Genomic DNA, 25,004 nt, shown 5'->3' with positions numbered 1-25,004 from the left:
AATACATATAACAGTCTATAATAAGTTATATAACTAATCAAATATTCAAATTTCATAACATAAATATAAACAAAAATAATTTTTTTGTACCTTGTTAATTTTTCATGTCAAATTTCATAACAGAAAAAAATTGATTTATATATTATTTTTTTTATGTTTAGTTCATAAAATAAAGACTAAAAAAAAAATGTGTGGGAGCGTTGATCGCATATCGAAAAAAGTTGATTTTGTGTCGAAAAAATATGTCGAAACGTGTCAGAGAGTTGACCGTGTGTTCCAAAATATTGACCGCATATTGGACGCGTGTCGCAACACGTCAGAGTATGTCGATGTTCGACACGTGTCCGACACACATTTATTTCAAAAATGTGTGTGTCCGGGTATCATTATAGAGTATGGTAATGATGATGGGATTCTGAATTATTTTGAGTATCAGTGTACAAATTAGATAACTGATAATAGCTAAAGTTTTCTTTACTAGTATTAGATTAATGTTAATATAAATTCAATTTGATGTAATATCCATCAATAAAATTAAATAACTTAAAAAAATACACAAGAAGCCACTAGGATTGGTGACTAATGGTGAGGGACTTGAGTAGGTTGTATTAGGTTGTGTCTTATAATCAATTTATGGTATCATTGTTTGAAAGAATTTATAGTAACTTATAATCAATTACAAAAGGCTTATCATCAATTTGAGTTTATATTATCATTGACTTTCTTTACAGTCATTAGAGGCAAGGAAGATCAATGATTAATAATAGATAAAAATTTGTAGACTTAATATTTTCCTTAGTTATAAATATATAATTTCAACTTCTAATAAAAATGTATAAATTTAAAATAAAAATTTCAGTATTTATTTTTGGTAATTTATGATCTCTACTTCCCGCCCAAAGTGACCATGAAGCTTCTACGATATTCTTGTACTTATTCTCAAGAGAACATTATATTCATTGAAACATATTTGTGGATCATTGAAAACACATATTGAATTTCATTATTAGTTAGGAACAACTCAAAATTTAAGTGGTTAGACATGGTCTTATATTAAATTTTTCTAGCACGTTCCTCACATAAGAATTTATTATTGGGCTTGAAGGATAAACCATGTATATGTGCTCTTATTTATGCTAAGAAACTCAATATGTCATAGAGAATTAATTCAACTCAAAAATTTAAAATATTAAATAAAGTTATATTATATTTTTCTAATAAATTATAAATACAAAAGTCAATGAAAGCAATCATACTTCGTGCTTCCTCCGGTGATTGTGGTGGAGGCAAGTTTGCAAGTCAACATTGTCTGCTTAAAGGGTTCCACTTCCACCATCAACCCCACATTCTATTTTCTTCATAAGAAGCACTTGGCTCTATGAAAATTGGGAAGGAGGAAAATCATGTATCTGTTATACAAAGTCATTTTCTTATTATTTCTATGCAGTTCAAGTGCAAAATCTGAAGATCCCTTGGGGAAATTCTGCAATAAACACAGTAACATTAGCAGTGGAGGCAAATTATCAGTTAATATTGATAAACTATTAGCTGAGTTAGCCCTTAAAACTCCCTCCACCGGTTTTGTTGCTACAACATATGGCAAAGACCAAGACCAAGTTTATGGCTTGGCTCAATGCAGGGGTGATGTTAGCATCGAAGACTGCTCCATTTGTATTCAAGAAGCAACAAAACAAATCCATCAACTCTGTCCAAACATAGCTGATGCAAGGATTTGGTATGATTATTGCTTTTTAAGGTATAATAACAAAACTTTCATTGGTGAAGTTGATACATCTTTTGGTATATTCTATTTCAATGTTGAAAATGTAACTGATCCTGAAGCTTTTAATAAAGAACTTGGAGTTCTGATGGATCAAATTAGAGCACAAGCTGTTATGCCCAAAGAGGAAGGGCTTGGGAAAGGAAAGTCCATTTTGTCACCATTTGTGACACTTTATGCTTTGGTGCAATGCACAAGGGACCTTTCTGAGCTATCCTGTGCTCAGTGTTTGGCTATTGCAGTGAGCAAATTTCCCATATTTTGTAACAATCGTAAAGGGTGTAGAGTGCTATATAGTTCTTGTTATGTTCGATATGAACTCTACCCATTTTTCTTCCCTCTTGATTCAAACAATACAGGACCTTCCAATGCAAAAATGGCCATTGTTTATCGTTAATGCCAAAGTAGCATTCTTGTTCAAATGTTTGGTTGGGTACCAAAATGACCTTTTTCATGGAAACTATTGCCATCATCACCCCTAGAATATGGAAGTTGCATTTGAAAAGAGTACTTTGTCGCAAAAGATGACGAATAAGAAGACTTTGTCTCACTTGTAGGCATTACTCAAACTATGTAGTTAGGTCAAAAGCTTGATATTTTTCTTATGTATGATATGTCCTTGGGCATGTAACATATTTTCTATTATGACTTTTTATTGTTGCAACACTATTAGAAAGGGATAAGTACAATCTCACCCAGTCACCCTTCAGTTTTGCAAAGAGGCTAGTTGAATACTTGAATCTATTACCTTCCGATTTTAAAAAATATCCTTGACTCTGTAGTTGCAATACTAATAAGATTATTCCTGTAGGCATATAAATTTCATGATTTCATCGGTAATAATATTTTAAAGGGAAAAATAAACAATTGATGTCTGATTTGAAGTGACTTTTCTCTTGCAAAATGAATAGGTAGCACTAAACATTTTATTAGACTATAATATGAAACATACGGAATAATGCTTAAAAACGCCATCTCACATTTGTATAAGATGGCACAATAGTGTGTATATGTATAAAACGAGGTGGAACTGACTGTAATCAAACTGATAATTGTGTTAAGGTAAAATAATAGAGAAAGGATATATTTATAATCTATTTTCGTTTACAACTTCTTACAATCATATCTTAACCATTGATTTCTGCTAATCTGACAGTTATAATTTATTGGAAATTAATAATTAATTAATAATTGTGACCCAATAAATTATAACCGTTAGATTGATTGAAAATTACAGTTAAGATGTGGTTGTAAAATAGTTGTAATTCCATCATGCATAATCTAATACCAATGTATCATTTACATCATTCACCATTTGTTTTGCCATTTACACATCATATGGCTCATTTTACATCACAAGTATGTAAATGCCTCTACACACAAAATATGTGGCCATGGACAAGTCTCATGCTAACCAAGATGTCAATATAAACAATAGACATGAAATGTGAATCAATTACAAACGACTTAGAATCTAATCATAAACACCACAAAAGCATGGCAATATCAACATGCAATATGTTCATGATCTAAGTCCCAAAATGCTAAAGATTATGCTATGTGCATCAAATAATATTCTTCAAAATGTCATGCTATCCATATGCACATCATGATTCAACTCCTCCACTATGCGGACCTCTTGCCCGATGGTCCTTCATGCTCACCATGACCTGAAATGATGTCCCCAAACGCGGGGTGAGATATACAAATATATCTCAGTAAACCAAGGGTACTAGAGGATAACTCCACCCCATGGTTCACTCAATGTGCATACAATGATCATCATATAAAATGCATAACATACAAAATCACAACACTAGGCTCACATCCAAGAACATCCCCACAAGGATTCCGTTCAAGGACCCCATCATATAACTCCCGAGAAGCTTCCAGGTGCCTCTCCCATGGATAAGACCCCATGGAAGAAACCAACTTGAACTCCTCATGAGCCCTATCCAGCAGAAGTCCCACGTTTGGATCATCCTGGTGCCGCTCCTAGAGTCGGCCCCACGGAAAAACCCGACCGGAATCCCCCAAAGGGATATCTCCAGCGGAAGTCCAAACCACACACATCTACTGGCCAGAGATCACAGAATATACCACACATTCAAAGCAATAATGCATGAACATGTCATTTCACACAATGTCAAAGAGCACAAAATCCAACCACAACCTTCCACTAGGTGTGGCGAGACACACAAGGGATAAAACCCAAGTACCAAGAGTTTATCTTAACTCCAAGAGTAATGCTCTTCCACGTAAGCTCCAAGCTTATTCCACATCTATTGGTTCTGTGAGTGGTAACCTATATGATCAAACAACATCATCATCAATACAATTTCAATGCATTTTAATTCACTTTCAAAATACTAATTCCCAACTAATTCACTTAGGCCAAAGGGCTATTTTGCATTTATTCTTCCTTAATCATTTCTATAGGTCAATTCCCACACCTACATATTTATACCAAATTCTTTCTTCCAATTCCACTATATCACCTTACCCTACCTTCCTTTTAAACACCATTCACAATCATACAACACCAATCATACCATTTTTACATATCAAGCCATCCATGACCATAATAGGTCGAATTGTTCATGCCCACCACTCTAGGGGTATTCAATCCAATTTCACACTTTCACACATCATACAATCCTATAATTAACCCATACAATTACTCCACAACTCAATTACATAATTACCCAACATGCCAATTTCACAAAGTATTGAAATCTCATCACAAAATTTCTTAAGTTATCGAACAATTTCACCAATAATTTTTATGAGTTTAATCACTCTAACACATCATTCTAAGCCACTTTTATCTAATACACATTTTCAATTTGAGCTCACTAACTACATCGATCCATATACACATGCTTTAGGTCACCAATTTCAATCCAATTCAAAATCAAAGTTTGGAGAAGAAAGCTTACCACCAATCAACTCCTAGGCAACCCAAGAACAAGTTTCAACACTTGAACGGTCCAAAACCGCCACTAACCACCACCAAAAATGTCCAAAAATGCCACCACAAGTAGGGAAATGATCTCCGTGTACACTCAATTTCGTGGCTCACTCAAGGAAGGAAAGATGTTCACAAGGTGATTTGGAACAACTTTGATGTTTTACACTTTTGGATTTGAGTGAGTTTTGATGAAGTTTTAGTTGGTTGAAGTTTTGAGCAAAAACTTGCCCAATAATAATGGTGTCCGCGGGTTGAAGAAGAGAGGAGGAGAGAGAGTGTTAAGATTTTTGGTTCCAAATGGTCACTTACACACTTAAAACACTTATGTGTGTCCCACACGTCACTTAACTTTCTTAAATCATCCATTTTAACCCACAAATTCATAACCTATGTATTTTTCTCGTTCACGTCATATTTTTACTTCCTAGAAATACTGATCATATTTTCACGCTTATCGGTACAATTATACCGTAGTATTTTACACCGGTAAAATCACTATTCATAAAAATTTTCGAAACTTGCCTATCCACTCGATTTTTCGTTTTGAATCCATTTCTGGCATTATTTTTGCCATTTGAGACCTTCTACTCAATTTTTCTTGCCTAGGGTTACCTGTTTGGTAAATTACCATTTTGACCTTTTTACGTATTTTGGCCCTAATTTCAGGATTTTCACTAATCCTACCATTTAATTCACATTATCACATATAATTATATAGTTTAGAAATGCGAGGTGTTATATTCTCAGCTTCACTTCTATATTTAATTTCAATGTCAAACTCTTGGAACAGCAATATCCACTGGATGAGCCGAAAAGTAGCATCTACCTTCTTCAAAAGAAACTTCAAGGTTGTATGGTTAGAGAAGACAATTACTTTAGTATCAAGCAAATATGATCTAAACTTATCAAGTGCAAAAACTATAGTTAGAAGATCTTTTTCAGTGAGAGTGGAATTAGATTGGGCAGAATCCAAGGTCTTTGACACGTAGGCAATAACGTGCGAGGCTCTATCAATTCACTGAGCAAGAACAACACCAATAGCAAAGTTGGAAGCATCACACATCAACTCGAATAGAAGAGACCAATCTGGCGGTTAGATCATCCGAGTCATGGTCAGGCATCACTTCAACTGATCAAAAGCCGACTTGCAATTATCACTAAACTCAAAATCTGTGTCTTTCTGCACAAGGTTAGACAGGGGCAGGGCAATCTTGTGGAAACTCTGAATTAAATGCCGGTAGAATCCTTCATTACCAAGAAAAAAAGAACTTCCGCACAGACGTGGGGTGAGGTAAAGCAGTAATAACATCTATCTTAGCAGGATCTACCTTTATACCCATTCTAGACACTATGTGTCCCAAAACTATCCCTGACTAAACCATTAAATGACATTTTTCAAAATTTAAAACAAGATTAGTCTCAATGCATCTACTCAAAATCCTGGCCAAATTGCCCAAGCACGCAACAAAAGAAGATCCATAAACAGTAAAATCATCAATAAACACTTTTATGCAATCCTCTAAAAATTCAGAAAAGATGTTTACCATGCACCGCTGAAAAGTGCCTGATGCATTGTGATAACACATATTTTGTTACACTTATTTATTACTCTTGTTTAGTATTTTTAGGATTTATTTGAGCTAAATAAAGGTCTTTTGGGTCAAATCAGAATTCTAGATTTTAATTGGGTTTAATGGATTTTCGTCAGAATTTTCCAGATTTACACTACTTTCGTATTTTATCCATATCTGACTCTACAAATGTCTGATTGACTTCTTTCTTATTGTGTTGTGAAACTAACAGAAAAGTCTACAATCGATATTTCAACAACTTAAGCCCAATTCGGACTGGAAGATGGTCGAAACCGGATCCCAAATGACGTGTTTTTGTTGGAATTTTATTTTGACGTTTGGACTTGTAAATTAGATTAGAACCTAATGTGTTTAGGGCCCAAGGCCATGTTTTAATTTTTTATTTTATTTTATTAAGTTTTTATTTTATGTATGGGCCGAAGTGGTGGAACCCTAACCCGTCCCGAATGTGGGTTATTTAAGGAAAACTTTAGGATACCCTCCGGCAGTCAGATTTTGAAATTGAACAATTGTTTCAGTTTTCTTTATCGGAATTCTGCATTCTTTTCCTTTCACCTTCTTCTTCTCTTTTATTTTATTTTGAATTATGTTTAACCTCGCGATGCTAGGCTAAACACCTTTAATCAATCTAAGGATTAAAGGTTCGTTAGTTTATTTCAGAGGATTTGTTTTTAACTTTTAAATCAATTTCATTTTTCCCAATTTAGGTTGAATATCATGCGATTGTAGGTATTCAAACTGAATAATGCGATTGCATTCTATAAAGGAAAATCGATCATTAGATTTAATGGTTAGATTAATTAACTCAATGAACGTAAGTTGAACAGGTTAAAACTACTACGATTTCATAGTTGAAACACTATATTCAACCAAACGCTAGGCGATAGTCTAGAGAGGGTTTGCAATTGAATTTGAGGATTCTGAATTCAATGGGGGTTCATAACGAATTGATAATTTTATTTTTATCTAATGACGAAATAAATTAATGAATCCTAATTCCTTAGGTTGATTGCTTTTAAATTCTGATTTTTAAATCCCTTTTTTTCAATTCTATTTTTATTTAAATTTCAAATCAATAAAATCCCCCTTTCCTTTTTATATTTTATTTTACAGAACGTTTTTTATTTCTAGCGGGTTCTTTGGGAGACTTCTTAGTGCCCAGATTATCGTTCCCACGAAGATAGAACTCTAATTAATGCCTTAAACTATTTTAAAAAGAATAAAAATGAAAAGAAAAGTTAGTAATTGACCTGTTTGGTCAAACATTCCCTACTGTCTTGACAACGTTCCTCAAGAACAGTAGGTTCAATCTGATAGCAAGCAGTTCATCGCTTCGTTATGTATGATATCCTTCTTGTTGAGAGAAGGAACATCAATCCTCAAACAACTCAGAAATAGTGGATTAGGCTGCTCAATTTCAAAGAATAGCTCAACTTCAGAAACTTGAGCCAATGAGTAATCATGATCTTTTCAAAGAATGAACTACTTTCCATAGGTGAAAAGTAGAAAGAATTTGTTCCAAGGTAAGTGAAGGCTTCTGATCTTTGTCTCTCTATCACTCAGGACTTGGTGTTTCTCTGTCCATTCCTGGATGTGATTCTTCAAAATTGCTGATCTGCTGCTTTCCTAAGTGCAGGTGTTTTCCTTTTCAAAGGATCTTTGTGAAAAGGACTGAAGGGGGTTTTTAAAATGGAATGGTCAAAGGTCTTGGGTCAAGGAACATTTTTTCAGTTTTTTTGTTTCAGAGCTGGACTTTTCTGGTGAGGGAACACCTTGTCTTTTTGTACCTTCTTTTCTTTCTTTGGAGGAATCTTTTCTGGTATCTTCTTCTTAATTCTTTTGAATGGTTGTTCCCCTTTTTCTTTTTTTTTCTTTTCTTCTTGTCCTCTTTGCTCATTTTGGATTCGTTCCTTGCTCCTTTTAGTTGACCAGGGGATGAGTATGAGCGTGTGGGGTTGAGCTACGGTATGAATGGGAATGGAAGTGTTTCTTTGATTGTGAGGGGGTGAGTGTTTGAAGGTTGATCCTTGTTTGTGAAATTCACCTGTTCTTCAGCAGTACTTACAACATCAAGGAAAGTTTAGAAGTTTCATTGCGGTGACACCGCAGGAACGCTCTCATGATTAAGTGTTTGGCATTTTTCGTTCCTCACCAGTTTTAGCTCACACATATCAGTATCCTTCAAAAATCTGAAGATTAAATTCACTTCACTTTTCCTACTTCAAGCATTCAGAGTAAGAATAAGAATAATTACTCATTGACTTTGTGTTTCATGCCATTGGTTATTCAAATTTTCACAGGCACAATACTGTAATTGAAATGTATGCTCCAACCAGTTTGATCAAAAAGGATTTTCTATAAAGAAATTTAAAATTTACACTAGGGAACAGAAAAGAAAACAAAAGTAAACTTGCAGAAAGCAATAAATGGGAAATAAACAAAATATGAGGGTCTTTCTCCTTTTCACTGTGGACGTCTCTTGCCCAGCTCAGAATTCTTTTCAGCATCTAGTTCCTCCTGCGTAAGTGGCCTTCTCCCAAGCTGGTCTCTTAATCTTCTTACTTCAACTTCAGGGAGCCACTTCTCAGCGTTCTTCAGTAGATCACTGATCACAGCAGTGAGGTGCACAATGGTGGATCTCATCATTATCTTGCCATTGTGGATATGTACTATCTGCCCTTCAACATCCATCACTCGATGTTCCAGCTGAGTGATTCTCCCCTCCAAATATGTACCAAAAGCCTTGAGAGCTTCCGTGGTTTCTGTTCGCTCTTTAGTGTTTTGGAGGTAGAGTCTTCTAAGTTATTTCTCAGCTCTGGTGTTGTGCATGGAATGAGCAAACTTTAGGGAATCAGCAGCATTTCTGATTTCGTTCCTGACAGCTTAAAGGGTAGGTGTAGAAGGTGCAGAATTGATGCTTTTGATGCTGGCCTGGATGGTGTTGAGGAGCTTCTCCCTGTCTTCCTTTTGTTGCTCCTGGAATTTGATGAAGGAATAAGAGAGTTGATCCAATCTGTTCCTTAGAGCCTTCAGCTCTTCAGTAGTGCTGGCCATGTCCAGCTGAGGAACGGATGGTGCTTTAGGTAGCGGTTTCTCCATTTTCTTCCCCATCATTTCAAAACTCTCAGCAATCCCAATCTGAGATTTTCTCCTTGATGCAATGGGGATTGCTGGAATGGGGGAGTCTGGTTTATTCTTCTTCTTCTAGTTGTTGTTGCTGCCAGAAGCTGGAGGTTCTTCAGGTGCTTGCCTGATTGCAACCTCCTTTATTTTTGAGGAAGAGGGGGCTGTTGTAGTTTGTTCCTCCATCAGTAGAGGAATTTCCACGCCCTCCTCTTCTGCTAGAGCCCTAGTAATGGCCTCGTCCCCAGAAGTATCAGGACAGATAATGGGGCAAGAGAGAGGTCCTCCCAGACTGATTTGCCTGGGAGCAGTTGGTTTTTTCTTTTTAGGGGATTCATTTCCTTTGTCAAGTTTCTTTTGTGGCTGAGCCTCTTGCTCAGCCACCTATTCTTCAGCAGCAGGGGCTGCATCCGTTTCTTTAATTCCCTCTCTTTGATATTTCCTAGGAGAGGGTTGTTGTGTTCTTGGTGGTGGTTAAGAATGAGCAGGTGATGGTGGAGGGACGGAACGTTAGAGGAATCAGAATTAGCAGAGCTACTTGGGGACGTCTCCTTAGCAGCTGATGTAGGTCTTGACGTTCCTCTTGTTTTCAGCCTTTTTGCAATAGGCTCATTGTCTTCACTATCCTCCTCCTTGTCAGAGAGAGTGATGGACTTCTCAGAGGATGCTCCCTCTGGCCTTTTGGTGCTGTTGAAGGATCTCTTCAGCCTCTGACTGGAATGTTCCCCCTTTCGAGGGGGGCTTTGACAGGAGATTTCTTTTTGCCCTGTTTGCTCTCAGTAGCAACAGGGGCTTCCTTCTTTACCTTGGTGGAAGGGGGAACAGTTCTTCTTGCCTGGGTGTAGGAAGAAGTGGTTGTTGATTTTGAAGGGGTGGCCTTCGTGGTTTTCTTCTTTGGGGCCTCAGGGCCCTCTTCATCATCAATTTCATCAACGTCACGTTTGACGTTGTAACTTTCAGGACATGGAATGTCTATCTCAATGTAACTAGTCCTCAGACCATTCCATGTTTTGAAATCGATGAAAGACCCCAACACTAGGTCTTTATCCTCATAATTTTATTTTAGCTCTTAGATAGAGCTTTGTGATCAGGCAGGGAAGGCAGACGGTAGTCTTCCCGATCTCCTTCTTCAGGCAGCCATATATGAGAGGTACTGCATCAAAAGAAATGCTCTTCATGATGCAGTAGAGTTGTACCTGTAATGGCCACTTGACAGTGGTATCTTGAGTGGAGGGGGTGAGGTTGGTGTTAGCAAAAAGAGACCATAATCTGGCCTCGTCCTTCAGACTGCCCTTGCAGAGGGCTCCTTTTGCGTAAACAGGATCACCAAAGGTGATCAAGTTCTTTGTAAGAACCCGCACCGTTAATTAAGAAAAATAATTAATTAAATGTGTGAAATTAGGAAATAATTCCATAATTGACCTTAATAATTATGAGAAGGCTTAAATAAATATAGAAAGTGATTAAGAATGCTAAAAGTCGCTTTTCGGACGAAAAGTGCAGATACCAGTTCAGCTACTCGATATAAATGCGTACCGATAAAGTATCCCGGAAAATTATGAAGAATGTGTATATGTCACTAGAATAATATATAGGACTTGTAAAAAAAGTTTCAAGTTAAAATAATGAGAACTGGTGCCAGAACAGATACTGGCTATGGAAAAGCGCGTACCGAAAAGGTGCTGCGAAAAATATAATAAAAATATGAAAAATCTTAGAAAAATGAGTAGGTTCAGAATCTTAAGTTTGGGATTAAAATGCTAAGCGTAACTATTAGCGCTAATACAGTGCGTTTAAAATTTAAGTGGCCTATATAAGGCCTTGGCACATGATCCTAGGTCTACTTTGGTGCCTCCTTCGTAGGAATTTTCTGAGTTTGAGATCTCCTTGCTGCCTTCCTCTTCTTTTTCTCTTCACCTAAACACCTTGCGTGTGTGTGAACAATCATTGTGGGTGGGAAAGTGGCTTCTTTTCTGAGTGTGGCTGTTGTCTTGTGAGGGTGGGTGTGCTGCCTTCTGGTTTTGGTGAGGAGGGAGCCATTATCTTGGTTGTTGTAGCTCGAAGAAGCTACCTTTGTGTAGAAAGAACCCATCTTTGTGTGCCATTTTCGTGCACCTTGTGAAGTCAGACTTGAGGAGCTGTTGGTGAGCTCCAAGAGCACCTTCTTTCTCTGTTTTGAGCTTGGGTAAGTGTCACCCACCTTGATCATGAGTTTTAATGGTTAAAAGTGGAAACTTGATGCATGTAATGAATTAAATTTAATAACTTGGGGTTGGGTAAGCTTAAACACACCTAGAAATGCATGTGTTAGCTTCTGTAATCGGTAAAAATAGATCCTTGGGAAAGATATCTCGCGAAAATGCAGAATCTAGGTTCTGCCGCGAAATATTCGGATATTGGGTTGGAAATATCTGGATATTGATATCCGGATATGGGGTTCTGAATATCCAGATATTGATATCCGGATATTGCCAGAGAGGTATCCGGATATGCCTCCGACAAATATCCGGATATTCTGGGTTTTCGAAGAACAGAAGTTGTTCTGTTCATACAAAATGTTATTTATGGGTTTGTGGACCCATGATGGGTTATGTTGAACCTCTGTAATAATTAGTTAAGTAAGAATCAAGGGATTAAAGGCTTGTGGCTTTGAGAGAAGCCTTAAGACATGAAACGTAAAAGGAAAGGTGTTGTCTTTATGTCATATGCTTGTATGCTAGGATATTGATATGGTTGATGGTCCAAAACATATTGTGATTCTGCTGTGTGTGGACTTTGAGCTTGTGTGGATTCTTGGTTTGGATAGCTAGCTTGAAAAGTAAGCTTTTGTGTCCTCGGTTTAGCCATTGTTTGTTCCACCATTTCCCATGGGGGATGGTTGTATGCAGGATGTGTTTTCATGTACTGTTTTATGGAAATGCTAATGAGCTGTTAAGTGCAATTTCTTATGATATGTATGTGGTGTTACGCTTACAGGAGGCCAAGAGGTGGTCCTGTGGATGGGTGCAGAAATGGCTAGTACCGTGTGGGTTTAGATGGATTCCTACACTTCTCTGATCAGTAGAATTGTTATAACACACATGACATGATTATCTGCTGCATTGCACTATTTTGGAACTTATACTGTATAACTGCTTTTGGAACTTATATTGCACATGTAAGTGAGCTTGGGGTGGAAGATCCTTGAGGACCCCTTGTCTTACTGAGATTTCTTGTTTAAAGATCTCACCCCACATTTGGGGACGCTTATTTCAGGTTCAGGTAACTTAGGGGCGGATGCCTCTAGCGGCAGGAGGCCGGAGCTTAGTTGACTATTTTATGTTGTATGCTGACATGACTAGATATTGGATGCTGTTTATATTTTCTGTCATGCTTATGTTATTTGATTTGAGACTCTTGTTGGGCGTGTTGCCTTATTTGGCGAGCATGGGGTTTGTCCATGCCGCTAGATGTTAGTACCTTTTAGCTTGAGTTGTATAAACTATCAGAGTTGTCCGGTCTACGTGATGTAGTTCCGTGACTAGAGACACATTTATGCTAATTATATTTTGAGGTATTTCAGTTAGCTGTCTTTTGCAATTTACATACAGGCGATGTTTTATGAAATGAATTAAGTAATTCAACTTGACTAATGATAATGACGTCATAATTGAACAGAAAAAGATATTCTGCATTTTTAAATTAAGCGTGGTTGAATACGATGATATGATAACAAACCGGATATATACGGAGTGTTACATTTTATGGTATCAGAGCACTTTCTAGGAAAAAGCCTATATGTATTGCAATAACTTAGGATGTTTTGTTGTGAGTTGTGTCTGTGTGTTCTCTCCATTGGGTTTGGCTATAATGATGCATGTGTGACCACATTGCATGGGCTTGATCAACTCATTCTATGTGTAACTTGTGCTGAGTCATGGTACTACCTCGGAGGAACCAAGACACTAGCGGAGATCAACCGGATCCTGTCCTGGCTGCATTGGCTGAGATGCAGGTGGCGCGACTTGCCGAATAGGAGGCCATGAGAATGGAAAACCAGGCTATGCTGGACGCCGTCAGAGAGGGGAACAGGAAAGTCACTAAGGATGTATTGGAGGCGAACCGCCTGGCGAACAAGACTATGATGAGGGTCATGTTGGAGGAGTTGAGGGTTGGTCCTGCTGTTAGTCAGTTCCCTCCGCCACCACCACCTCCACCTTCACCTAGCCTTCAGGACGAGAGCATGAGTCACGTTGAGGGTGCCACTCCTCTTACTGGGGTGATGGAACCCTACTTGGAGCCTGTTGAGGACCGCGATGCGATTGACCGCCGGCTGAATGCTTTTTGTAAGCATAAGCCACATTCTTTTGATGAATCTTATGATCCCATTGTTGTTGCGAGATGGCTACAAGCGTTTGATAAGATTTTCTGAGTTATGCAATGTACTGATCCGCAGAAACTGATGTTCACAACGTATATGTTGGAGGGCGATGCACATGAGTGGTGGATGAACACCTCTCACCCTTTTGAGATGCAGAGTCATGTGATGACATGGCCATTCTTTGAGGGGAACAGTGACCATTTTGCCACGTTTGGACAAAAAAATTACCAGACTGCCACGCCAACAGTAAATTTTGCCAAAATGCCACGCGGCATAATTCGCTACACAGTGTAGCGAATTATGCATGCAAGTAATTCGCTACACAGTGTAGCAAAATATGCCACGTCAGAACCAAAAATGCCACATGTCAAATTTTGAGACCTTCGGGCGTGGCAGTCTGGTAATTTTTTTGTCCAAACGTGGCACTTTGGTCACTGTCCCTTCTTTGAGGATTGCTTTCTTGGGAGATATTTCCCATATGACGCGCAGGAGCAGAAGCAAGGAGAATTTGACCGTTTGGTGCAGGGCTCGTTGTCTGTTGACGAGTACCTGGCAGAGTTTTATGAGTTGGTTAAGTTTGCTCACTTCCGGATGGCTATGCCTACTCCGACCTTTTTGGCTGCTAAGTTCCGTAGGGGACTTAGCGAGGAGATAGTTGTTCCTCTTGCTGGAGTGGCTTCAAGAGACTTTGGGACACTGGTGTAGCAGTGTCGGGACATCGAGGATGTCTGCATCGTTAGTAAGTCCAAGAGGGCCAAGGTTGCTGAGACCAAGGGAACTGGTAGTTCCATTTCTTGGAGAGACAGGAAGTTTGGGGGCAGAGGTAAAGGAAAGCAGCTTCAAGTCAAACAACTGTGCAACAAATTCAAGAGGACTTCCACTCCAGGGAGTTCAGCGAGACCTCCTACTCCCAGATGCACGGGATGTGGGAAGTTTCATCTGGGGCCATGTGCTACCGGCTAGACTATATGTTTCCAATGTGGCAAGGAGGGCCACTATACTAGGGAGTGTCTGTCGTCTATGGCGAGGGCTGCAGCAGTTCAGACAACTCATATTCAGATGTTTCCTGCACCACCAAAGACTGGCCGTGTTTATGCACTGGATCGTCAGCTGTCGGACCGAGTTCTGAACCTTGTCAGAGGTATTGTTTCCATTGGGGATCGTTGTTGATGTTTTGTTTGATTTCGGGGATACGCATTCATTATTGTAATCCCGATTGTTGTGGGGCGTGAGTTGCCCATATTTGTGCTTTCTCCACCATTGCGGTTGACTACCGCCACCGGAGAAAAGTGTGTTCTACCACTGTTGATCGAGATGTCGTGTTTCAGTGGGATGGCCGTGATTTTGGTAGATCTGATTGGATTGCCGATGGCTAACTTGGAAATCATTCTAGACATGGATTGGTTGTCCAGAAATTATGTGTTGTTTGACTGTTGTGCCTAGAGAGAGGTGATGTCTCCGTGTGACTCCACAGCCAGTTCCTCGCCGTATATATCATTGTTGCAGGCTAGGAGAGCCTTGAGTGCAGGGGAATCCGGATATGTCATGTTGGGAGGTTTGGTGAGTGGGGCACAAGAAGATATCACTGGCATTCCTGTGGTAAGGAAATTCCTCGAGGTATGTCCTGAGGAGATTCCTGAGTTTCCGCAATAGCAGAAGATAGAGTTCTCCATTGAATTGTTGCCTGGTGTGGGGTCTATTTCATTAGCTCCACACCGGATGTCACCACCAGAGTTGGCCGAGCTGAAGAAGCTTGTTGAGGTTCTTTCGGCGAAAGACTTCATCCGACCGAGCGTGTCTCCTTGGGGAGCGTCGGTCATCTTTGTTAAAGTAAGATGCCTTACGCCATTACTTAATCGTGATGGTGCTCTGTTTGAGAATGTGAAATTCTCTTCAGAGAAACTGAGTGCGTAACACTTGGATGTTGTGGTAAGGGCCACGCGCGATCTTGTATATGGGAGTTTTGTGCATGTACAAGTAGTTTGGGGGTTGAGTGGTCTCCATGACTCTAGGTTCTTATATTGATTATTAATATGCTTCATAAGTAGTTAGCATGTTAACACCTGGAGTAGTGTAAAGCATGAAATAAGTACGATAAATTGTGGTAATGTATCAAGGTTATTTCACCTTTAATTGACTCTCGATTTTGCAGATACCATGGCGATTGAGGTATACCGTTGCATTGAGTTTTGATTTATTATGTTATTGAAATTGAAAATTTTGCAGGTGTACGCGAACTAAGGTACGTTATTATTTGAATGAATATGTTAAATAACATGTATTGGGTGAAATGAACATGATTATGATTTCGTACTATAAAATGAATATAAATTTATGTTGAGGATGTTGATTATAAACTGTAAGTCTTGTTGAGGCTAGATTCATGGAATAGGGCCAAACTCACTCAAGTTTGGTGTGGATTTGAGTATGTGGGGATAGGTCACCTCTATTGAGAAGGTGACTGGTGATCCCAGTGTCTCGAGTGACGCTTTTGATGTCTTGTGAAGTTTCGAGTTTTTCAGTGACTTCCTTGTTTGGGGGTGCACTCCTCGAGACGGAGACTGTGAGAGTCAAGAATGAGCTTTTGGAGAAGATCCAATAGGCGCAAGTGCAGAGAGAGTGCCTGGACTTTGTGAAGGACCAGGACGGTGTGTCTTGGTTTGTAGAGGGACAATGTTATTTTTGTGTCCAAGTGTTTGATTTGTCAGAAGGTTGAGTTGAACACCAGAAGCCGTTTGGTAAACTTCAACCTCTTGAGGTACTGCAGTGGAAGTGGGAAGGTATTTCCATGAACTTCGTGGTGGGTTAGCCTAAGGCTCAGGCTGGTATTGACTCTATTTGGGTCATTGTGGACAAATTGTCAAATTCTGCCCACTTTCTTTCGGTACAGGTGAGTTTCTGTAACACCCACTCTTGTACGCGTCCAAGAGGAATGATACTTCAATGCTATTAGAGTGGTTTGTGATGTTAGATTTATTAAGAGTCAATCCGGATTGAAAAGAATCGAACTTACTATTTTGAAGAACTGAAAACAATGGACAAAGCTTTAAAAACGTTAGGAAATTTTCTTCTAAAAACAGTCTGTATTGCACGATTTTTATAATATTCTACAGTATTCTAATTAAAAGAGAACATAAATGAAACAGCAACCAAAGTGTCTTGCAATTAATACATAACAATTCCAGCAACTTATGAAGCCCAATAATTTCCAATCAAGAGCACAAACAGTCAACATTGTATCACCCTTTAAATGCTTTTTCGTCCGCCTGCATTTTCATAGAAAATGAGCCCCCAAAGGGGTGAGAATAATCCCAGTAATGCGGTAACTCAGCCAGTAATGCAACAGTATGGATTTAAATAAAGACTTACAAAATGTAACATATGGGTTAGGTGTTAGTCAAAGCGCGTATATAACGCCAAAACGCATGTCCATAGCACTAAGGTGCACATGCTAACAAAACTCCAAGTGATATTCTTTTTGGCTCACAAAGCTGAATATCCAAGGAACCTATGCGCACGGAGCCAGGGTGCTCTTGCCGGGTACCTTCGGCATGCCTAGATGATGCATGCTCACACAAATGATAAATTTCGAAAATATTTTTCCATCTATACCTCTCAAAACCGTGAGGACCATGATGCATGCAACAAGACATATGCTTTTCACACAATTAGTTCAAGTGTTTGATGAATGCAATGCACATGCATGTCAATTCTCATATCCGTATTTATAGTCTCATAACTATAATAATCAGAACGGATTGTGCCAACAAGTAGGATCAATATTTCGCAAAACTCAAATTCATATAAGGCACATATGTCACATATAAGCAATTCAATGCTTAGATTCCATAGTCACAGAAGGTTAAATCACCAAGCACTTACATAATCTTTGAGATACTTAACCAATAGAGTCTCCAAATCAATGAGAGTTCCTAGGAGCTTTTGTACCTATTTAACATTCAACAAAACAGAAAGCTAATCATTCTCTATTCACTTAAGTGCTACGGTTTTAAGCCCCCATCAATACATTTTCTTATTTCCATTTCTTGAGTACTATAAGGTAGAGAGTTATCAACATTTTATTATCCATCTTCTATCCACATGCAACTAGAGATAACAAGGATAAAGTGAAAGGAATACTCCTACCCTTATACCCTCGTGAACCGAAGCATAGAAGAATAGGGAAGAGGGTACTTACATGTTCTTTGCAAGGCTATACTAGGATACTTTGGAGGAAAACTTGAGAGCGTAAAGAAGTTGTTTTCTTAGAGCAATAAGTTCAAGTTGTAGCTACATGCAAGGGAAAGCTCTTCATTAGAACCGAAAAGAAGAGATAGGGCTGGTCAAGGAGATAGAGAAAAATGGATTACCTCCTTGATGATGGAAAACCGAGGAAAAAGAAGAGATTTCCTTCTCCAAAACTTGATTATCTTCTTTGCTTGTATGGCTGAAGTTTAACACAAGATTAATGAAGGAATGAGCAAGAAACAGATATGGTATCTTACCTCTCTTGCTAGCGCACAAGAGAGGAGGAAGTAGTGTGGTTGTCCAAGTTTTCCTGGGAGTTCATTGATGTGCAGCGTATGGTTAGGCAAGGTAAGGCTTTGATGTTTTTAAATTGCAAGGAGGTGTAGGTGGAGCATAAATTTTTTGGTCACAAAGAAAGAGGTCAGCGCATGAGTACAAGAGGGAAGGATTAGGGGAGTTGCTTTTTCATTTGCATGCAATTTGATTGGTTAAAAATTCTGCTCACAAGGCTTGCAAGCAATCAGATTTTTGGTGAAAGAAATCAGCTTTGGCAGTCATGCATGCCAAGCTATAGGCGCAGATTTTTTTTTCAGGTTTGTCTTCTCTACAAGGCATCATAATTTTGAAGGAAGTGAGGCTACTTTTCAGACTTAATTTGACCACCCATGACAGCCCTTTTCTTGTGATGATTGGCGCAAAAGAGGGCAAAAGGTAGACCACACAATGTCATGCAACCAATCAGCCATTCACTTAGTATTTTGATTTAATTTTTTCTATAGTTACTTAGGTGATCAAGGTTTCTTTTGGGCTGGATGAGACTTAATGTTAATGGGCCTAAAGGGTTAGTCTTTAGGTTCAATTCAAACTTTAAACACATGAATATTTCACTACAACAAAGCTAGGGCCGAAGCCCACCATATAATCTCCACCAATATGTATCCATTTATTTTATGTAGTTTATTAAGTAATAAAAGGTTTTAGCCCTAGGGATTTTGCTAAATGTTAATGTCTATATTTTATTGTACGCTTTCAAATTTCTTAAAGTGCTGAAATTATTATTTTTCCTGGCCGATCATGCTGTCTCTAAAAATTCAAATAAAATCAAGTTCTCAAAATTCAATTGTAAAGTTTTTGTAATCAGATACTAGACACGTGGGGCTACGTGTGCATATAAAATAATAACGAATCGGAGGTCGTTTGCCCCTCGAAACAGAACTCGCAAAGTGCTCGCAAGGCCTAACTAAATACCCCAAAGTCCTATACTAGTGTTCTCATCATGTTCAAGTAATTGTGAACGTTTATGGGTTGTTACACTCTCACTACCTTAAATTGAATTTTGTCCGCAAAATTGGAATGACGTACCTATTCAAATAATTCCGGGTATAAGCTTCTCATTTCATCTTCACGTTCCCACGTCGTCTCGTAGGCAGTCCTATCGTTCCATTGAACTTTCACCAGGGGAATTTCCTTTGAGCGTAGACGTTTGATGGATCTTTCAAGAATCTGTAACGGACGTACGGAATAAGTTAGGTTCTCTCTGAGTTTCACGTCCTTAGGCTGCAACACATGCGATGAGTCATAGATATATCTCCTTAACTGAGAAACATGGAAGACGTCATGGAGTACGGCTAGGTTGGGTGGTAAGGCTAGACGATAAGCTGATTCACCAATTCTGTCAAGAATAAGGAAGGGTCCCAAGTAACGAGGACTCAACTTCCTCATCCCCATTCTCCTGCCTAGTCCAGAAGTCGGTGTGATCCTCAAGAATACATGGTCTCCTACGTCAAACGATAGAGGCTTGTGACGATTATCATAATAACTCTTCTGTCTTGCCTGAGCCCTCTGCATCTTCTCTTTAATCATCTGTACCTGATCTGACACTTCTTGAATCATTTCGGGACCTAGAAAATGTCTTTCTCCAACTTCAGTCCAACACAAAGGTGATCTACATTTTCTCCCATACAAGGCTTCGTAGGGAGCCATCCCGATACTAGAATGATAACTATTATTATATGCAAACTCCACAATGGAAGATATTTGTCCCAACTACCACCTTGCTCCAGAACACAAGCACGCAACATGTCTTCCAGCGTTTGGATAGTTCTTTCCGTCTGACCGTCCGTCTGCGGATGATAAGCAGTGCTCAATCTTAATTGAGTCCCAAGAGCCTTCTGAAAGGACTCCCAGAACCTCGAAGTAAACTTCGGATCACGATCACTGACGATACTTGTTGGAACTCCGTGCAACTTCACGATCTCCCGTAAATAGACTTGTGCAAGCTTCTCGGTGCCGTAAGTAGTACGAACGCTCAAGAAATGTGCTGACTTGGTAAGCCGATCAACAATTACCCAAATGGCGTCATAACCTTCCCGCGTCCTAGGAAGTCCAACAACGAAATCCATCGCTATGCTGTCCCATTTCCACTCTGGAATTTCCAGAGGCTGTAGAAGTCCTGAGGGTTACTGATGTTCAAATTTTACCTTCTGACACGTCAAGCATCGAGCCACATACTCCGCAATATCCTGTTTCATACCAGGCCACCAGAAAGAAGTCTTCAAGTCATGATACATTTTAGTGGATCCTGGATGCACCGAGTAATTACCCTTGTGGGCTTCATGTAACACTTCTTGTTTAATCTCTTCATTTGGCACTACCAACCGTCCTTGATACCTCATCACTTTATTCTCATCCCAAGAGACATCTTGGTGACCAGCAAATTTATGAACTAGTCCCTCATCTCTCTGTGCTCTTCTTATACGACGAATAAGCTCATTCTCAATTCGTATTATTCCCAACCTTATGCTATGCTTCCTTCGGGTAACAGACAAATTCATATCTCGGAAAGCTTCAAACATTTTCATCTCCTCCATCATCATTGTAGAAGTATGAAGAGTCTTACGACTCAAGGCATCAGCCACTACATTTGCCTTCCCGGGGTGGTACATCAACTCAAAGTCATAGTCTTTCAAAAATTCCATCCACCGACGCTGCCTCATATTCAACTCCTTCTGGTCGAACAGATACTTCAAACTTTTGTGATCACTGAAAACATCAAATTGTGCACCATACAGATAATGTCTCCAGATTTTCAATGCGAATACCACAGCTGCTAACTCCAAATCGTGGGTTGGGTAATTTTCCTCATGAGTTTTTAACTGCCATGACGCATAGGCCACAACCATGCGATCTTGCATCAACACGCAACCAAGACCCCTCAATGAGGCATCACAATAAACTTCAAACTTCCTTGTAGGGTCTGGAATAGTAAGAACTGGTGCACTAGTCAATCTTGTCTTAAGCTCCAAGAAACATTCTTCACACGCATCAGTCCACTCAAAAGGTATATCCTTCCGAGTGAGGCTAGTAAGAGGCTTCACCAATTGAGAAAAGTTTTGGATGAACCTACGATAATAGCCAGCTAACCCCAAGAAACTTCTTACTTCAGTAACAGTCTTAGGCCGCTCCCAACTCATCACGGCTTCCACCTTGCTAGGGTCTACGGCAATGCCATCTGCAGAAATCACGTGACCCAAAAACTGCACTTCAGTCAACCAGAATTCGCATTTTGACCACTTGGCGTACAACTGTTTCTCCTTCAAAATTTGTAGAACGATTCTCAGGTGTTCAGCATGCAACTCCTCCGATGTAGAGTAAATCAAAATATCATCAATGAAGACGATGACAAATTGATCCAAGAATGGACGAAAGATACAGTTCATGTAATCCATGAATACCGCAGGAGCATTAGTGAGTCCGAAAGGGATCACCTGGTATTCATAGTGTCCACAACGGGTTCTGAAAGCTGTCTTTGGAATATCTTCTGGTCTTACCCGGATCTGGTGGTATCCCGACCTTAAGTCAATCTTTGAAAATACTTTTGCACCGCGTAGCTGGTCCATCAGATCATCAATCCTCGGGAGTGGATACTTGTTCTTCACTGTAACCTTGTTCAGTTGACGATAGTCCACACAGAGACGAAGACTACCATCCTTCTTCTTGATTAGAATAGCAGGAGCACCCCACGGTGAAGTACTGGGCCTGATAAACTCCTAAGACAATAACTCTTCAAGTTGCTTCTTGAGTTCTCGCAATTCTAACGGAGACATACGATAAGGAGCAATGGAGACAGGTCCAACTCCCGGAAGAAGTTCAATTGGAAATTCAATCTCCCGATGTGGAGGTATTTGAGGAATTTCATCAGGGAACACTTCAACGAACTCATTAACAATGGGAATATTACGAAGTGAAACATCAACAGCATCTTCAGATAGAGAAAGCAACAGATATCCTTCTGCTCCTCGAAGTAGCTCTTTACGGACTTGCAATAAGGAAATAGTAGAAAAGAATAGAGAATTATCGTTCAGAGGTGGTACGATAACCTTTCCAGCTTGACAGTCCAGCTTCACGTTATTCTCCGACAACCAATCCATGCCAATAATCATCTCAATACTAAACACAGGAAGAACCACCAAATTGATAGTGTATGTCCTCCCTTCGAACTGAAGAATGACGCCTCTACAAATTCCCGCGGCAGTACAATATCCTCCCGCAGGAGTGTGAATGTGCATATCAAAAGGTAAGGGAGCTGGGGTGATACCCAGTCTCAAAGCAGTATATTCCGCAATAAAAGAACCAGTAGCTCCAGAGTCAAATATAACAGAAATAGGGTAACCATTCAAGATTACATTACCTTGGATCAAATTTGGATGTTTCCTGGCTTCATTCGCATCTAGCGTAAACACGCGGCCTTGGGTCGGAGGCTGATTAGGACGAGCTTGATTAGTATTCTGGGGACAGTCAGCAGCAAAAGGTCTCGACTCTCCACAGTTGTAACATAAGTTATTTTTGCGCCTGCAAGCTCCAGGATGATTCTTTCCACAATAGGTACAGGTAGGATAACTCTGGCGTCCAGCTGAAGATGGTCCGGTGGCAGTGTTCTTCTTGAAATTTCCGGTGCGAGCCTGCATATGTGTGCCCTTGCCTTTATTCTGACCGGTGAACTTTTTGAAGAAACGCCCAATCCTGCTTCCTCCTTGCTGTAGTGCAGATTGCCTGGACAAAGCCTTAGCGTCATTAATGATTCCCTCCGCTTGCCGACTTTCATTGATCAACTCTGGAAGGGTACAGTTTGCTGAGGACAAAATGAGCTTGCGGATTTCTGGGTGCAATCCACTCTCGAACCTCTCTATCTGTCATTCCTCATCATAAATAGTTCGATCGAAGTTTGCATATTCCATCAGCTGCTCGAACTTGGCAATGTATTCGTTGACGGTCATATTGTTTTGCTGCAGAGACAGGAGTTCTTTATGTTTCATTTTTCGCAAAGCCTTCGGGAAGTACTTGTCGAGGAAGACGCGTCGGAAAACAGCCCAGGTAAGGTCCACATTTTGAGCTACAAGCAATGCTATCGCTCCTCACCACCAAGTCAGTACCTCGCCCACAAGTTGATAAGAGGCGTAATTCACCTTCTGCGCCTCGGGACAGTCCATACGCTCAAAGATGTGCTCTATCATCTGTAGCCAATGCGCTGCCATCTCGGGGTTATCTCCACCTTCAAAAGTTGGTGGCTGGAAGTTACGAAAATCTTTCAGACGTCGACGAGCAACCTCTTCTTCGTCAATTTGCGTGGGATGCTGATTAGGATTGTGATTCCCATAGTCTCTCCATTCCTGACTCATATTTTGAACGAAAGTGGCTAGACCACCAATTGTCGTGATAAGGTCCTCTGGTGCATTGCTAGGTCCTTCTTGCTGAGGTCCCCGTGGACGTACCATGATTCTGCACTCACCATACCAAGAAATGAGGTGATCAATCTCACTGCAAGATATAATTAATAGCAGCCTCATGTAGGTATGCGAGTTCCTTAACAACGAGGTTAACAATACATCAGTCCTTACCTCGACATAATCCTAATTATTTGTCTACTCCAAATCTAAAGTTTCTCTTAAATTTCGAAACTACATAACAGACATACATATATCATTTGATTCATAAAAATTTGTTCACAAATATGGAATTAAAAACAGCCAACGACATACAAAACAATATATATATATATATGACTAACAACATAATTTAGCCAGCAACAATTCTCATAATATCAATCAAATTCATATCTTAAATAATAGGCAAACAACCAAACAGTCAATTCAATCACACACACACAAGCACCATGAATCAAACGGCTCTGATACCATTAGTGTAACACCCACTCTTGTACGCGTCCAAGAGGAATGATACTTCAATGCTATTAGAGTGGTTTGTGATGTTAGATTTATTAAGAGTCAATCCAGATTGAAAAGAATCGAACTTACTATTTTGAAGAACTGAAAACAATGGACAAAGCTTTAAAAACGTTAGGAAATTTTCTTCTAAAAACAGTCTGTATTGCACGATTTTTATAATATTCTACAGTATTCTAATTAAAAGAGAACATAAATGAAACAGCAACCAAAGTGTCTTGCAATTAATACATAACAATTCCAGCAACTTATGAAGCCCAATAATTTCCAATCAAGAGCACAAACAGTCAACATTGTATCACCCTTTAAATGCTTTTTCGTCCGCCTGCATTTTCATAGAAAATGAGCCCCCAAAGGGGTGAGAATAATCCCAGTAATGCGGTAACTCAGCCAGTAATGCAACAGTATGGATTTAAATAAAGACTTACAAAATGTAACATATGGGTTAGGTGTTAGTCAAAGCGCGTATATAACGCCAAAACGCATGTCCATAGCACTAAGGTGCACATGCTAACAAAACTCCAAGTGATATTCTTTTTGGCTCACAAAGCTGAATATCCAAGGAACCTATGCGCACGGAGCCAGGGTGCTCTTGCCGGGTACCTTCGGCATGCCTAGATGATGCATGCTCACACAAATGATAAATTTCGAAAACATTTTTCCATCTATACCTCTCAAAACCGTGAGG

At 39.5% G+C, this 25,004-nt stretch overlaps 2 protein-coding genes across 2 annotated transcripts; one reads left to right on the top strand and one right to left on the bottom strand.

Annotated features, from left to right (window-relative positions):
• Positions 1-1,392: 1,392 nt before the first annotated feature.
• On the top strand, positions 1,393-2,498 carry LOC133301244 (cysteine-rich repeat secretory protein 55). The gene has a single exon (XM_061500862.1). The coding sequence runs from the start codon at positions 1,404-1,406 to the stop codon at positions 2,175-2,177; it is 774 nt and encodes a 257-aa protein (XP_061356846.1). The 5' UTR covers positions 1,393-1,403; the 3' UTR covers positions 2,178-2,498.
• A 19,625-nt stretch (positions 2,499-22,123) lies between these two features.
• Positions 22,124-23,848, bottom strand: LOC133301240 (uncharacterized). The gene is made up of 2 exons (XM_061500858.1): positions 23,507-23,848; positions 22,124-23,263 (listed from the first exon to the last, which is right to left on the bottom strand). The coding sequence occupies exons 1-2, from the start codon at positions 23,846-23,848 to the stop codon at positions 22,124-22,126; spliced, it is 1,482 nt and encodes a 493-aa protein (XP_061356842.1).
• Positions 23,849-25,004: the final 1,156 nt, after the last annotated feature.

Source organism: Gastrolobium bilobum, unplaced genomic scaffold (genome assembly GCF_033153095.1).
Source record: "Gastrolobium bilobum isolate Gb01-03AN ecotype WA unplaced genomic scaffold, APGP_CSIRO_Gbil_v1 utg10255, whole genome shotgun sequence".
Taxonomy (NCBI): domain Eukaryota; kingdom Viridiplantae; phylum Streptophyta; class Magnoliopsida; order Fabales; family Fabaceae; genus Gastrolobium; species Gastrolobium bilobum.
This window is presented reverse-complemented; position numbering and strand designations above follow the sequence as displayed.